The 17,398-nt window shown below is 34.7% G+C and overlaps 2 protein-coding genes across 4 annotated transcripts in view; one reads left to right on the top strand and one right to left on the bottom strand.

The window, feature by feature from the left end:
- The window catches only part of LOC110024211 (folate-biopterin transporter 1, chloroplastic), a 42,009-nt gene extending 32,617 nt beyond the window's left edge, over positions 1-9,392 (top strand). For both annotated transcript variants that reach the window (XM_020724034.1, XM_020724033.1), the window contains exon 10: positions 8,619-9,392. In XM_020724034.1, the coding sequence (XP_020579693.1) occupies positions 8,619-8,912 (294 nt within the window). In that variant the 3' untranslated portion in view covers positions 8,913-9,392. The remainder of the gene's footprint in view (positions 1-8,618) is intronic.
- A 5,055-nt stretch (positions 9,393-14,447) lies between these two features.
- Positions 14,448-16,866, bottom strand: LOC110024301. 2 transcript variants are annotated; one of them, XM_020724185.1, is made up of 4 exons: positions 16,579-16,866; positions 16,338-16,494; positions 14,763-16,222; positions 14,448-14,666 (listed from the first exon to the last, which is right to left on the bottom strand). In XM_020724185.1, the coding sequence occupies exon 3, from the start codon at positions 16,210-16,212 to the stop codon at positions 15,637-15,639; it is 576 nt and encodes a 191-aa protein (XP_020579844.1). In that variant the 5' UTR covers positions 16,213-16,222; positions 16,338-16,494; positions 16,579-16,866; the 3' UTR covers positions 14,448-14,666; positions 14,763-15,636. The 2 variants fall into 2 exon arrangements, with proteins under 2 accessions (XP_020579844.1, XP_020579845.1); XM_020724186.1 differs by having other exon boundaries at positions 15,546-16,222.
- Between the last annotated feature and the right edge of the window lie 532 nt (positions 16,867-17,398).

Below are 17,398 nucleotides of genomic sequence, written 5' to 3'. Positions count from 1 at the left end.
GCGGGGGGGGCGAGCCGAGCTTCGCTCAAGCCGCGATAGATAAATGGGCAATTGAACGTATTAATATACGATTTAGGGTATATAATTAAGATTATTAATAATATAAATATGAAAATATTAATTATTTCAAAAAGTAAAATTTGATTTGTGCATTTTTATTAGTGTGTCACATCATCATAAAATGAATGTCAATTTTGGGTAATTCTGACGTTCCAGACGCGCTGGCGCAGTCCGTTTCGCCACCGGAAGTCGTTTTGACAAATTCATCGATTTGCATGTCAATTTTCTCGTGTCGAAAATATGGCAATATGAGTGTCCTTTCCTACCAAAATGGGTATCCTGGACGCGTTGACGCAGTCCAATTTGTCGTCGGAGGTCATCCAAAGAAGTTCGCATTTTCACCCGTCCTTTGGGCTTAATTGAAGTCCGATTTCGTGCAATTTCATGAACTTTGTGTATTTTGTGTGTGTATGTGACGAAAAAGTCGTGACGAATATCTTCCTAAGGCTTGAGGTTCTATTGGGAACTTTTCCTCTGAGTCTTCACAAAATAGCTCATAACCGCTCGTTCATAAGACGATAGTCTTGTGCCATAAATGTTAGACATCAAAGAAAAATAGGAAGTAACTGGAATTTCTAAAAGGGTGGGTCTCAATTCTAGTTTTTTTCTAGGATGGTCAGTAGGAATTCCTAGAGCTAGATCCTAGGCTCCTAGAAAAAGAAATGACCTAAAAAATGAGGTCAACAATGGGGTCTGAAGAATCTCTCTCCCCCACGATAGGAGGTTCCAAAGTCAGGGGAGCTATAACTGGGGACTGAATGGTTGTCATAGTATTCAGGGGCATCCTTCCGATGATCGATAGTGTTAATAATTTGGAGTTGATCAGAAGAGGATAAAGTCATTGCCTCTGGCGGAGCACACTGTTTTTTTGGCCTGAGTTGGGTGTGTAGATGATGATATTGAGAATTGGAGTGGTCGAACATACGACAGTTCAAATAATACGAAGGAAAAGACTCAATCACTATCTTTTGTCAATATCCATGATGCTATATGCCCAACCAAATTTTCTCAGAAGCGGATGAAGTGATGTTTCTTTCAACAAGTATTCTGACTTTAGATGAACGAGAAAAATTAAAAGGAGGAATGCCCGTTTTGAGTAGCTTACCATAAGCTGAGGCAATAGAGTACAACAATTTTTGAGTAAAATAATGAAATTTCAGACCAGGGAGGCAAATCCAAACCAAAATGATTTGTGGTTCCGTCAATGGATCAAAATCCACATACCATTTCAGAATATTCATTGCTCTTCTATCAATTCAGATTATTTTTTCTAGCAAATAAGCGCGTGCAATACTCTTCATTATTTAGTTGTATAAGAATGTGTTTTTAATATAACAGTCCAAATTTCTACTCTCCAACAAGGTGCATAAACTCGTATTCCTTACGAATTAGCTCTATTTCGGGATGATCATACAAAAATTTTCTGACTAAATTCAGTCAACAGGAGGAAGCAAGTTGAATACCTTCAGCTTCTGTAAAAAGATGACAGACTTTCCATTTTTCCTACCAGGTTTTTTGATGTCCTCTGCCCACTCAAACGAAAGAGGGAAAGAACACGATTCAGGTATACCTGAGGCGTGGACACCCGCATGGGCAGCAACATACGATCTGTCCGAAGCCATCCCCAATAGATGGAGACGCGGCGTTAAGAACAGTGAAGAAAGCAAAGCAGAGAGCAAACTCTGAATCCAGAACAGGGAGCAAGAGTGAAAACTCGAAACCCCTGCGATTTCAGCTCGAGCAATAGGACGAGAGGCGACGACTGGAAGGCACGATCACCAATAACCGAGCCCGACGCAGCCGACGTACGAGCAACAGACGACACGAGAGTAGATGACGCACGAGCAGCAGGCGACGCACGTCAACAGTGGCGACAACGACGAATCAGACAGAAGTGACGAAATCGACGAACGACGAGCAGAGCTTGATCAACGAAGAGATACAGTGGAGTAATAATCAGGGATCGCAATGGCGAAACCCTAGCAAAGCGTGAGCGCCATATATATATATATATACATTTTATCAATAATATATATAATTTCCTTAATTGGAGTCGAAGCGAGCCAAAAATAATTAAACAAATGCTTATTCGTGTTCAGCTCGTTTAACGAACAATTCATACACAAGTTACTTAGTGAGCCGAACATGAGTTATTCGCAAACAAGGAGCTCTTTTGATAGCCCTAGATATGAGACTTGGATAAGCATTCACCTTAATATTATTTAGAACTTTATGAAAATTATTCATGTCTAAGTTTTTGGCATAAAACTCACGTATTTATATAGTTTTTTTCCCTAAAAAATGAGATTTATCATGCGATGTATTTGGACTGGGAGAAAGTTTATGGTATTTTTAAATGTAATCTATTCGAGGTATTTTGAACAGTAATCTCATGTTATTTGCACAATTTTAGAAGCAAAAGGAACAAACTATTTTTTGGTTGCATGACCATGTCAATTCAACCCAAGCTGGGATAAGTCAAATATATCTAAGATGTTGGTATAAAACTCGAATAAATTTTTTTTTTTCAGTTTTTTACCAGAAATGAGCTTTTTTATGTGATGTATAATTTTGGGCTGGGAGGAATTTTATGGCATTTTAAAGAATGTAATTTATTATAGGTATTTTGAACAGTAATATCATGTTTCTTCCACAGTTTTGAAAGTGAAAGGTACAAACTATGTATTGATTGTCATGACAATGTCAATCCAACCCAAGTTGGGATAAGCCAAATCTATCGCGTGCATGACTTGCAGCTCAACTGAAAACAACTCCTTGTCGTGATTCACACATGATACTTTGATATCAATACTTTTGCATGAGACGGCGACCTTTGACCTATGATGACTTGTTTCACAAGTGAACTTTTGTCCCCAGCACGACAAGGCCATTCGACCTAACCCTAAATAATTTGGTTCACTTTGCACTCCTACAAACACCAAAACTAGATTATTGATTTTATTTGATAACCTATAGAGCACTACAATTTTGAATACATTTATTTTATTTTATATTGCATGTGAAATACACTAGCATTTAAATACGTAGAAACTAACAATACTGTAATTTATTTTACTGCCTCCTCTTATCTTCTTAGTTCATCTTCCTATCTCTTTATTCTTTGTTGTACATATCCATATTGCTTGGAATTATTTTGTGCTATATTATGTTAAATAGATGATTCTCTGATTTTTTCTCTAATATTGTCCAATCTCAACTTTTTCCTCTGAATTTACCACATATCAATTTTAACATTCTCATTTTTATTTTGCTCAACTTGTCTATCAAATGACTTTTATCTACGAGGCACATACATTTTCAATGACTTTTATCTACATGGCACATACATGCCGACAGTGTCTGTAATGTTTTAAACCATGTTGGAGGCATTTCAAATCAAGCTTAAGTTTTGAGAAAGATCAGACATGATCATTTATGACTCTTCATGCTGCAATGGCATGTGCATGAGGGCAACTTGTCCTTGAGATATCAATACACGCAATCCTTTATTTTTATTTTTAATATTGTTTATCTTTTTTTATTGTTAAACTTTTTCAATAAGTATATGTAAGTGATATTATACTTGATCAAAGATTTTTTTTAAAAAAAAAAAGAAATCACATATTTAGTTTTAATAATTTATTAAGTAGAATACTGTACCCATAATGATTTGTGTTATACTTTTTATAGTTATATAATGTTGTCAATTTCATGTCTGTGTCACTATTGTAAATCATAATTTTAATTATGCTTTTCAAAAGTAGCTTTTCTAATACTATTTTTAGAACGTTGTGAAAAACTAGCATGTAAGTGGAAATATCATTTTGTTGGCTGCTTTTTCTATCACAAAATCTGTCAAGTAATTGTCCCAAATGAAGCTCAAGCCTTAATTTTTTCTCTTATTGCATAGTACACTCGAAGCTCTTCTTCATTTCAATGATGCAGTTTTAACTAGAGAAGTTTTATCCTTGTCTATATTCTTTTTCATTTAATAAATGTAAGAGAAGTTTTATCCTTGTCTATATTCTTTTTCATTTAATAAATGTAAGATACTTGTTGACCATGAAATAAAAAGGAGATAGATTTTTTTTTAATTAATTAATTATCAATTAATTAACTAATTAGTTTGTGGCCTCCTACCGCCTCGAGGAAACTACTGCTCTCGCTCTCCCTGTCAGTTACAAATAGACGAAGAAAGCCACTTTCCGATTTTATTCACACTCATTCGCATTTTTTCGTTCCATTTTCTATCCTTGCCATTCCATACCCTCTCGTTCTCTATTTTTGTTCAAAATCTACGCAATATTCTTCTTGTCCGAACTCCATTCAAGAAAGTTCATATATATTTCTCGTTGAAATCATCGAAGCCCTACAACACTTCACCACACGTAGGTTTGCACTCGTTCTCCTTCACTTCTTCTTTCTTCTTCTCCATAATCCTTCTGCTTAGGCTGTACTTGTTCCAAGTCGCACTCCACCAGTTTTCTCTTCTTCCCTGTTTTAAACTACTCACCATCCCGTCTCTGTCTTCCTTCTCCCCATCTCTGTCTTCCTTCTCAGTCTTTGTGAACACTTTCCCCCAACATAGTCGCACAGGAGCAAGCAAGAAGTCGCTAGCATGATAGCTACGTGTGAAAATTTCCATACACGACAAGAGTCCTCGCTTCTGTTCTCTCTAATCGTACTCACAAAGCTACCCCACTGTTCATCGCTCCACGTGCAACTTCACTGCCTCTCTGCTTTTTCCTTCTTTTGCGCATGCTCTGCTTTTATTTCATTAAGTTCGCAATCGAGTTCCTCTACAGACCGTGTCTGCTCCTTTGCACAGTGCCCGCTCCATTCTGCCCTTCTCATGCTAGAGATGAGCAATCTTCTCTATTTTGCGCCTCCCTAACCTGCTTCGCCTCCTTCCGTCGAAGCCTTTGCACGATCGACCCAATTCTCGGCATTATCCGGTTATTATTTTTAAAAATAGAGAATGTTTATTTGTGACCTAGCATTTTCTGCACATACATTGAAGGCACGTCGCATCTTTTGAGTTTGCGGGTTAAATACTCTTTTTGCTCCCTGGTCGTAGTGTCTTAAAACACTGACGAGCGGTTCTGTTGAAATAGCTGAGAAGGTTGACACTATTCTGTGCCCCTTTGCACCGGTTGACACTTGGAGGCTGTCGAAATGAGGATGTTAATTTGTAACCTAACATTTTCTGCAGGTATTTTGAAGGCCCGTTGCATATTTTGAGATCACGGGTTAAATGTTGTTCTTGCTCCCGGACCATAGTGTCTTACGACACTGGCTAACGATTATTTTGATATAGCTGGGAATGTTGGCATTCTCCCATGCCCCCTAACAAGGGTTGACGTCAGAAAGCTGCTGGAATTTTCAGTGATTTGGAATTATAATCAACCTAAAATATTTGAAATTTTGAGGCTATAAAAGAAAATAAAATGACTCATTTTGAATTTTAAAATAATTTGGAAACTCGAGCTTTTAAGTTTAGGCTCGTAGGTTTTAAAATATCGAGGACTCGGGCTTTTAAAGAAATTAGGCTCTCAACGCTTTTAAAACATAAAAATTCAGGACTTAAAAATATTAAAATTTAGACTTTAAAGTTTAAGCTTACAAGAATTAAAAAAATATTTTGAAATTGAGCTATTTAGACTTAGGCCCCTAGAGCTTGGAAATCAATTCAAAATAGAGTTTTTCGGACTTAGACTTCTAATGGACGAAAAATAATTCAAATATAAAACCTTTTGAAATTTTGAAATGTCGTCACCGGAATCGCAATACATCTACTAGCAAGTAAAAGATGATCCTTCATAAAACTCAAAATGAAAGTATTAGCCAAAAAATCATAACACTTGCTTCAAGCATCCTATGTTCTAAATGATAAAAGAAATGTGTAATCTTAAAGTTCAAGGCTTTCTTAAAGTCAAATACAAGACTTTGGAACTTGTACAAGTGCTTTTAAGGTATATGAATAATAAGTTGAACGCTCTCAGACTATAAAAATTTTAAGACATTTATGGGTCAATTATGTGTAATCTCAAAATCTTGTATAACACAATTTCAAAATTAGCCCGCAAGTGCTTCAACCAATATATATATATATATTGAACGCTCAAATATTAGGTTTAAGAATGCTGCGCAGATTAATCAAGCCGCTTTGTCTATAGGGCAGGGTTGGAGCGGAGATGATCTGAAATAAACATCCCACCCAATTAAGTCTGATCCTCCCCCTCGTAAGGACTGAAGTTGACGAGTCTAATAGTTTTGAAATAAACGTTCAAATCCTAAAATAATAATTTACAAGTCCAAATTACCTAGTCTGATTCTCCTCCTTGGAAGATAGTAGCTGACGTTTATTACCCAAAAAGTCTAAATTAACAAAACTAAATGCTTCCTCTTCAAATATAAGTTTTAAATTCTCAAATCGCCGATGATAGTCGGGTTTATCTAATATTTTAACCGGAGTAGTCATTCTTTTAAATCACAATTTTCAAAATAATTAATTGAAATTCAAGCTAAAATTCAATCATTTAAAAATTCAAAAGCAAAATTCATCCCCTCTTTGCAACAGTTTGTCGAGGGTGCAAATTTTTAATAAACTTTTACTTGTAAAGAGCGAATGTCATATCAAATGCACTTCTATATTCACAATAAAAACAATCACATGCTGGTAAAAACGTAGTCAAAGTCCTCTGTCTGCATGGTTTTGCCTCCATATGACACCACAAATCGACGGTTATTACCATAGCCCTTTGACCGGGTGGTTGTCTTCAAATGACGCCATTATATTACAGTCACGACCACAGCCCGTATATTCCCAACGATTTTCTACGCTTTGAGGTGTTAATCATACAAATAAAATTGATTGGCATAAAGTCTTTTATTATTAAAGTCGGCCTAAATTTGTTCTCTTAGACAAATATTGATCCCAGATCTACAAGGATCTCTTGGTCGACACAACTCATCGTTATTAACAAGAATCATTGTCATTTTGGGTCGACTACCTCCTCTGACTAAGTAAATCAAGAACCATAACGATCCAGGATGACGGAACCATGAGAACTTGATCGAATTTCGTCTTGATTCCCCCAACCACTTTAAGCTTCAAGTTATGAATTTTACAATTTAAAATCTTAAGTCTACTGCTATTGTATGTTGCATATGCAATTCTTAATGACTAGTCTTAGTTGAAAGTGTTCTCATTTTATTGGGAGGACTAATTAACCATAGAGGCTTGCGCCTATGGAAAAACTCGAATCTCAGAGCAGAAAGTTCTAGCTGAATGAGGGCGAAATCTCTGGGTATTGTTATATCTACAATCGAATGTGCGTTCTGAAAATTCAACATTTCAAAGCTCTCTCAACAAAACAAAAAACAAAAAAAAAAATGCAGAGCTTTCAGGGAGCGATGGGAATTTTTGGAGCTCACAATACTTAAATAGATTGCGCATTGGCATTAATTTATGCTTTATTAGTTTTGATAGTTAATTATCATTGCCAATGAAGTCGCATATCATCTACTTTTGTTTATTCTAGGTCTTTTATCTCCTCAATGGTGTTTTAAACGATCTGATTTTCTTACTTATTTCTAGGAAGATTTCACATTTAAAATCATGTCATTAGGAAAAAAGCATACACTAGAATACTTTATTGTGACTTATGAGCATTTTGATTAGCAAATTATAGACTTAATGTTGATCCTTGATTATAACCTTAATAAGATTAGAAGCCCCTTGTTTACTCTATAAATAATACTAATATTAGTTGATGCCCTGTATATCTTTAATAATGGAAATAAATTTTTATTAATGTTTTTTTTTTTCTTTATATGCACCCTTTATATGCACCAAGTCAATTCATTAATGTTTTTTTTTTTCTTTATATGCACCAAGTCAATTCATATGGTATTTTGGTCGTATGCTTTCTATTGATAAATGAAAATCATGAGGATCCTCTCTTTGATTTCTATACAAAAACCATGTCCAGAATAGTTATCCTTGATATAAAATTAATTTGATTCTTTACCGTCAATATATTTTTTCAAAGCCTGTATTTCTTATCAATGTAATTGATTCTTATATATTAAATATTACAAATTAATTACTGCCATCCTGAATATCTTCTTTGGCTTTGGATACCAAAATGGTACTTTCCCACTTATTTAACATCATCTTAATTTCAAAATTTTACTAAAAATATATATTTTCCAAACTTCTCCAGTATCTCACATGAACTAATGTACTGCACCAGTGCAGTTACCACCCAGTTAATTTAAAAGAGGAATTGAATCTTCGGCTCATTACGCCTAGCAGTAATCGCCAAATTTTGTGGCGTTATTGAGTTTGCCTTCGATAAAGTAGGTGATGCTGCTATAGAAGGTACAACATATCTAAATATTTTTGGTGTGTAAATTATAAACAGTCATGAATAGATCAGAATATGGAGATGATTTTTAGGGGGGCGGAAACTATTTTTCCCAAAGTTCGTTGAGAAAAAAATCACCACCATCAATCATCAGCTACTCACCTCCTTTTGTAACCAATGTTGCAGGCCTCATTCATGCCTGTACTAGTTCTAGCGGCTCGGCTGTGCCCGGCCGGCATGGAAGCAACTCTTTTTGCTACTTTAATGTCCATCTCAAATGGCGGAAGTGTATCTGGTGGTCTTATGGGTGCTGGCCTGACTCAACTTCTTGGCATCACCAAGGATAGTTTCACCAATTTGTCTCTCTTAATCATTCTTTGTAATCTCAGCTCATTGCTACCTCTGCCGCTCCTGACCTTACTTCCAGCTGATATGCCAGAAGAAAAGAGGTCCGATACGAACCAAACCAAGTTGAGCTGATCATCATCTTTTGGCTTTTCTTCTTCTCAATCAACTTTGGAAGGAATACTCAGAATGAATGCTTTGAAGCCACATATGTGTCTGCGTTGAGCTTAAAGGTGCTGTTTTGGCTCTTACCAAAGGAAAATAGAATTGGAAAACAAGTTTCTTAACTGAAAATTTGTTTCCTCACTGTAAAAGAACTGCAAGTTTCAGAACACTGTTTGCTGCTGCTTCTGCCCGAATTCACCGTCCTTAAGTACACCTGCTACTTGCTTTCCATTGCTTTTTTAAATGTTAATATGTTTTGTAGAACTAAATGTTTTTTTTGTTAGTATTTGCTGCTCATCTTTCAACGCACGACTGTAAATTTTGAATGTTATTGAAAACAAATTCATAATTACAAGGCATGCCACCGTTTTTTAGTCCTAGTGTAGAGTATTGCCATTTTTAGCCCCATCAAATTCGTGGCTTTAAGTTATATTGCATGTCTTCATTCCTGATTTCTAACGATTTTTTTTTTCCTTTTTTTTAAATATTTATTGATGCAAAGATGAATCAGGGTTTGGTTTCTCAATGCAGTTAGTATTTTAAGCCAAATTGATGTGTTGAAGAAATAGATCTTGAATAAAATAATTAAAGCAAATCAAGGGTCTGTTTAGGATAGCTTTATCTCTGCTTTGCTTTTTCAGATCGTCACCACAATTCCGTTTGGGGAATTGTTTTCGTGTTGTTTTTAGAAATTTCTGTGATAAAAAACTACTTTTTTAATCTGAGCTGTTAAAGTGTGGTGGCGGTCAAAAAGTTGCGGTATAATTTTTTGAAAATAAAATAAATTTGTAATTGTCGTTGCAGCTTTTTGAAAAACGATTTCTTCAAAAGCAGTTTCACAACTGCTTCTGAGTTGTAGCTGCCTCAAATGGACCTCAAGCCCCTTGACATTCTAAAGAGTTAAGTTACATTAAGGGTTTGTTTGGGGCAATTACAGCTGTTTGAAGAAGCAACTGTGAAGTTGTTCAAAAAGTTGTTATGACTATTAAACAAGTTTTTTTTTTTTCAAAACACACTACTGTCAAACATATCTTTCTAGCAACCACACACTTAGGTTGTGTCGGGTTGTAAAATGCAGGTTTTTGTAAAAACAGACAAAATTGTTAAACCCAAATAAGTGTAGTGCTACCGCCATCACACCGCTGCCCCCAATGCACCCTGAAACTGAGTTGCAGCTTTATCGCACAAGATTTTGAATGGTCAAAATGAAATTTTATTTGACCTAATTTTATTGTGAATATATGACTAACGTCTATTAATATACTTTTCTCTCTATTTAACATAAAATAAAAATATGATCACTCTTAATTGAATGTTAATCATACAATATTTCTCAATTTAATTTTAAATTTTATAATGAACCAAAACAAGCCCAACGTATTTATAGATCTAACACCTAAATTTCAGTTTTGAGACATAAATGTTGCATTTATCTACCGAATCTACTTTATATGCTTTTGGATGTGATTAATGTTTTAAATGATACCAAAGATAATACATTTAAAATAAATTCAAAATTTTCTTAGAAACAAATTTAATAAGGAGATTTGGCACTCAACATGTGAGTGATAGAACTTGATTATTTTGATAAAGTGATGCACTTCTTAAATACATAGTAATCCTCTTAGATGTAAGAAATTCAAACATTTCTTCAATTTATAAAGTTGAAAAGTATGCCAAGTGATAAAATATAGTTGTTATTTCTTATGATATCACATCTCCAATGAGACATAAACCATAAGAATATGGTTCTAGCATCTTCGATGAACTCAATATTCAACTAGTGCTCTTCAAATTTTTTTGCATATTCATTTAATGAAATAAATTGATAAGTTGAGTGAATATGATTAAGGCAAATATGTACCTTTTAGTTATTTTATTTCAGCCCATTTTTCTTTCCCTCCTTTGCTCATTTCAACATTTATCACTTTATATTCATCCAATAAATTTTAGTTTAATTACTTAAATTTATTTTCATAAATTACACTTATTATTCATCAAATATGAGTTGTGATTGAAAGAAACTAAGAGCATGGAGTAATTACGATATACAAAGCTTTAGGATCAATATTACCATCAAAGGTAGTCACTTCAACCTTCTTTCGTAATATTGTCATGTAACTTTGGTTTTAAAAACTTCAAATTACACTCCCACAATAATTTGATGCATAATCACTTAGGATATGATGCATTAGTGCAATTAGTATATTGCATTGGATGTCTTAATGGAAGGAAATAATTATAGGGTTCACCCAAAGCCTATTTTTTTGAAATGAAAGATAACACCATTAAATTTTATGCCAAACTAATAATGAAATGATAGTAAAATGCATGACAATTTCCCACAAGAAATTTAAGTAAATAAAATCAACAAGCAAATGAATTAAATTTGCCTTTTTTGACCAAAAACAAAAGTACAAAAATTCATAAAAAAAAAAAAAGATAATGTATAAGAAATATATAAGACCAAATAGTATTTATGCAAAGAAAAATTAATCTCATTCTGGCAGAAAGTGACTTCTTTTGAAATCAAATAATATTGACAATACCTCACCAGAAAAAAGTACACATTTCTTATATTATTATTCAATCCAAAAAAAAAAAAAAATTCAATTACATTTCTTATATTATTATTTATGGGCTTCTTAAAAATCTATACTTGTAGATAAAGTTATAATGGGTTCAGTCTTAATTAAAATTTAAATTAATCCAAAATGTTGAATTCAGATTTGACCGTGAATAACATGCAAGACATAGAACATAAATAAGAAGAGATAGATAGAGAGATAGAGAGAGAGAGAGAGAGAGGATACAATGATGGTGTTACATTTTTTGCCCCTTTTTTTGGAAGAGGTCACCGTGGTATTTTTGATATTTTACATGTATAAGTTATTTCTTGATGCTTTCTAGCTTGGCCAACAAAGCTTAGATGACTTCAGGTCGACATGATCAACTCGATTGGTTGAACTTGGTTGGCATGAGTTGATCAGCTGATCTAACATGGTTGTCGATACTTGATCCTTGGTGAGGAGCCATTGGGGTGTCCATGAGATGATTGAAAATATTGTGAAACCGGATTTTCCTTTTGATCGACCATAATAGATTGTAGGCTAACATGTTATGTTGGTTGTCTTTGTAGTGGGTGGCTTGACTACTCATTTGACTCGATTTTAGCCTTATTCGCTTGGCTCGTATGACTTCTCTCAATCAGTCAAGTGGACCTTACAATCTCCTAATAGTGGGGGCAACCTACACTACACTCTTTTGGACCATTCATTCTCTTTAAGATCAATGTTGATTTTATGTTTATAAAAAATCTTTAATGAATTTAGGTTTGATATTAATTTTCTAGAATGATGAGTGAGAGACATAAATGCACCCACCCATATATACATACACATATATACCAAGGTTCAGTGACTCATATATGGTAGGTAGGTAAGTGTAATAATAAATCCAACTAGGCTATAGAACTATTAAATTATATGGTTTGAATAATTAATAGAAAAAACGAAAAATGGACTATTTCGACTAAATTTGGTGCCCTAATATGCTTCAATTTACACAACCTTTCCGCAGTTGAAAGTGGTAAGATGAATGACGAAAGCACTTTGCCGTTTCCAGAAGGAAGCTTCAATGTGTCCTGTGGACTCAAATTATCAGTCAAATTCTTACGTATAGCTTTGCCTATAACCATCATTTAATTCTAATATTTGAATTAATTTAATTTGAACTGTTATAATCTTCTCACGCAGGCAATATTTTCCTACGAATATAGATGTCTAACTTTTATAATTTCATAATTATAGCTATCACCATATCTTAAAATATCACAGTGACTATTCCAGTGAAATATATTCATTTTCATGATATGATTACGATTTTAAATTTTTATAAATTTTATCCAATTTTAGATTAAAGGTTTTATTGTATGTAAATTTTTTAAAAATAAAATTGAATTGAATATTAATCTTCAGTGATCTTCAATTTGAATTGTTTAACCTCAACCCAAACTATTTTATGTTTATCTACAAGGATGGATATACTTGATGTATGATAAGATATTAAAATATTTAAAAATAATAATTAGGATATATATATATATATATCAATCAATAAACATTGGTAATTCAAAAATGAGTTTTGCTTGATAGATCCTTAATTAATGAAGGTTAGGTTGATATCCTTCCCCATTCTTATTATAAAATTATGGAGGTGACATGCTCTGACCACTCCCCCAATATGGCCCAACCTACCTAACCCCCGTCTTCCAAAGCACATGGATGGCTTGTAACAATTTTACTAACCTTCCCAATGAAACGTAATACTATGCCCTAGGAGACGCCATCTTTGTTCTTTACAACAAGCATGATGCTCTTCAAAAAACTCATCAAAAGGCAAGCTTGGTCCAATCATGCCAGTAGCCAGATCTCTTAATTCAAACCGAAGATGAAAGTGGCTTTGGGGATCCCATCCATTTACCCTATTACTCGGCTCAACTTCTCCCTCTTTTAAAGATTGTTGATTCATGACAATTTATTAAATCCTATCCCTCTTAATAAAAAAAAAAATAAGAAAGATTGATAATATTGTATTTATGGATTATTCATTATTGTGCACTCTTCAATGAGAAGCCTCTGTGAAGTGTAAAGACCATAATGATCAGCTACACCTCTTCTTTTATAAAAAGGTGACTGTGTTGTGTATTAATGCTGATTTCTTCATGTTGCTAAGGACAAATTCGGGTTTATCTTTTCCTTTCTTTTCCTTCTTTTGCGGCTAAGAAATTGCAAAACAAAAGCCACGACAAACGTCCCAAATTTGTTGAAAATGTAGACGAAAATTCATATCCCATTGCACTGCCCCATGCAAATATTTAGCAATATTGTCTACGTAATAAGTATTGAAACAAAACCCAGAGAGTTGGTCAAGTCGATTCTTTGAAGAGTGTTTAACCCAGAGAGTTGGTCAAGTCGATTAACTTTGAAGAGTGTTTAAAGACTGGAATTGCCGCACAATTAAATACGTTCCATTAATGAGTTATTATTGATCAATTTAAAAATACAAATCAAATCCACCAAATCGATAAGCCAAAAAACCGATCCTGAATTACAATTATAAAATACTACTAAAAAAACATTGAAACAATGGTGAGCTAGCAGATTTCAGAAGCATATAAGAAAATGGAAGATTTACATACATACCACCTCAGTTCTTATATCCAACACCCAAACATCAATTTTTACATATACCTATGCATAACAAGGTATATTTCACATCGAAGTTAAATAGTGGCGCTTTTTATGCGAAATTAAAGATTTGTGTGGTATAACGTAAAGAGCAATGTTTAAGTGTTAGATATGCAAAAACATAAGAATTGTGTGGTATGCATGTATGTGCCCCAATAAAAATTTAGAAATTCAGACGGATGGAAAATGAAAAAAAAAAAATACATTTTGTTTGAAAATCAAACAGCATAGTATACATTTTGTTTGAAAATCAAACGAAAATCAAACAGCATAGTATCATAAGAAAATTTGAAACATACAGACATAAAATCAAATACTAAATTTATAGTCGAATTGCCATCCAACAGAACAGCAATTTTACAGATAAACTAAACTACCGGCGATAGCCGTTGTTCATAAAGGATGCAAAGACAAGGATTACATTACCGCGTCTGATGAAAGAAGAACCAGCACCAGTACATTCTCCAGTACAAAACTAGCAAAAAAAAAGATGAAATTTTAGATGGTGATTCCATAAAATCAGGAATGTTTTGTGCTGCTAGAAAAATGAAAATTGAATAGATATGCTTACCTTGATATTGGGATTTTTTTTCAGCTGAACTCCATGAAGATTTAGATTTTGAACAACAAAACTAAAAGCAGACCCGACTGACACTGAAACTAAGAAATAGAAGATGAGACATTTGCCAACGAGTAGCAGAGATAGAGATGGACATGAAAAATGAAAATTTTAAGGTGAAAGACGAAGCAAGAGGTCAAATTTATGGAGTTGGATATATTAAAAAAACACACACACACACACACACACAAATGAAGAACAACTGTCAGCACCAATATGAAAGAAAAAATAAACAAAGAAAAAAAAAAAAAAAGAGCGGAGTCATTCTTCCAACCTCCCAACTTTTCCTTTACAAAAAACCAGAAAAAGTGGGCAGGGACAGAAGAAGCCTTCGGAAGGCATCATAGTCAGTAGAAGAATGAGGTGAGAAAGCAAAAGAAACGAGGGTAGATGAGCAGGGGAGGAGAAATGATACATAGACAAGTAACTTAGACAATAAACAAGAGACTCACTCACACTCTTGATAAGCAATGAATCCTACTTATCCTACTAAGAGATGTACAGAAACCATGTGTCATACACTAAACTACTAGGATTCTACAACAGAAATGACAAACGACAGATTCAGATCAAGGATAGATAAATTTAAAGCTAGAAACCTCCGCAGACAAAGGAGTGCCCATTACCAGAGAGAGCAACACCCAATTTTATGATCAAACATACAGCTACGTTAGATCTTCTATAAGATTCTTTCGAAAAGGACCATCTTGATTGGTAAGAAGCGACGCCACTCACCAAGTTATTCACAATTTGTATATACAGCTCATCCGAAACCAACCTCATCACCACCTTGTAACAGTAAAGAAACACAAATCCTCAATAGACCTCAGTTCATAAGATCTAGGTTCAGAATACGTCGTAGATTTTGTGTCGCGGAAGCAGTGCCGAGTAAGAAATCATCAGCAAGTGATAGGGGGCAATCCCGTACAGGGGAAGCTGGAGCAGATTTAGCCTCCGGCTTAAGCTCAATGTCAGAGTCCGAATCAGGAAGGTCAAGAGAAACACTTCTTTTCTGGCGGAGAGAGAACTTGGGGATGGGAAGAGAACTCGGAGGAGGGGAGTTACAGTATGTTGGACCAGCCCAGAGCTCAGAGTAAGAGAGATCATCACAGGAGGAAGAAAACTTGGGGGATGGTTTAGGAGTAATTGCGATGGGGCTACTTTTTCTGCTTGGTTTTGGAGTTTCTGATCGAATTTCCGGACTGTTGAACTCCTGGGCATTACCATAAGAAGCAAAAACCGGTTTAGGAGACGGAAGAATTCCTGTACCGGACTGGAAGGTCCGACAGTTGATCCCTTTGAATCCACTTGAAGAAGATGTTTCGAACCGATCAGAGATATGTGACTTGCTTCTTCTGCATGCCTGGTTGCGATGCTGAGCGAGAACAACAAGCGTCTCCATAACAACAAATCTATCAAAGAAAAAACAGATAACATCAATCAAACATTAGATCGATCACTTAAAACAGAGCAAAGCGACGCCGATCTAAACAACAATCACTCCATACGAGTCATGATATTCCGAACCTTGCGATCACACTTCCACCGCTCCGATCCACAAGCGAAAGTCAACAAAACTTCCTACGACACAAGTCAACAAGCTCCAACAGTAAAACGTCAACTATTCTCAATGAATCCTGAACTTTCCTTTCTTCAACTTCACTATTTCCTCACCCAAAATCCCCTAGCACCACAGATCGCCAACAAAAACAATCAGATAAACAACCAAAACTCACCCAAACAAACAAAATCAGTAAAAACAGCTCACCAATTCATCCAAAGGAGCACTAGTTCGTTGCTGGTACGTGAACTTATCCACTTCATCTGATTCCTGAATAGGCAAGCTCCATGCCTGAAAAGCAGCAGCAATATCACCAAAAATCGCCAGCGAAGAAACGGCGAAACGATCAGCCCAACTATAGCGAATCAACCTAAACAGAGATCTGTAACTTCTTCAGCCGAAGAAGACGAAGGAAACTGGATTTCTCCTCCCCTAAAAAAATGAGACACTCTTTTTCATTTCCCACGAGACACACCAAACCTTGAACAGGCAACGGATCTGAAATCACTCATAGTTGGATTTAAATATCGCGGACGCTCTTACTGTAATTTATTTAAAATAATCATTTTATTAATGGCGCTAATTGATTAGTTGAAAAAAAACTTAAAATTTAATTTAATTTTAAATTTATGAGACTATTTTATGTTGGACAATCATGGGCCTGGTAGAATTCTGGGCCGCTGGTTGCTTTGAAAACACCACGCGTGGACATGGTGGTCGATGACCATTAGTTAATATAGTCCATTTTTTTTTCAAAATAATTATATTATTAGTGAAAATTGCTAAAATATGTTAAGTGTGTCTCGCACTCGGAAAAATATTCAATCTAGACGTTCTCATGTCCGGACGGTTAACAATCGAGGATCACCTCATCCGCTGATAACATATATGACGAAGTGACCTCCAATGATTAGTCCGGATGGAATATTTTCTCGCCGCTCTGCCCAAAAATAATTAATATTAAATACATGTTCATCATTTTTACATATCTGAACTTTGAATTTTTAAATATATATTATCTTATTTA

Source organism: Phalaenopsis equestris, unplaced genomic scaffold (assembly GCF_001263595.1).
Source record: "Phalaenopsis equestris unplaced genomic scaffold, ASM126359v1 Scaffold000251, whole genome shotgun sequence".
Classification (NCBI taxonomy): domain Eukaryota; kingdom Viridiplantae; phylum Streptophyta; class Magnoliopsida; order Asparagales; family Orchidaceae; genus Phalaenopsis; species Phalaenopsis equestris.
The sequence above is the reverse complement of the archived record's forward strand: the minus strand, read 5'-3'. Positions and strand labels throughout refer to the sequence as shown.

Excerpts from the sequence above, each read along its gene's own strand:
- LOC110024301 (XM_020724185.1), bottom strand. The coding sequence starts at position 16,212 with ATGGAGACGCTTGTTGTTCTCGCTCAGCATCGCAACCAGGCATGCAGA.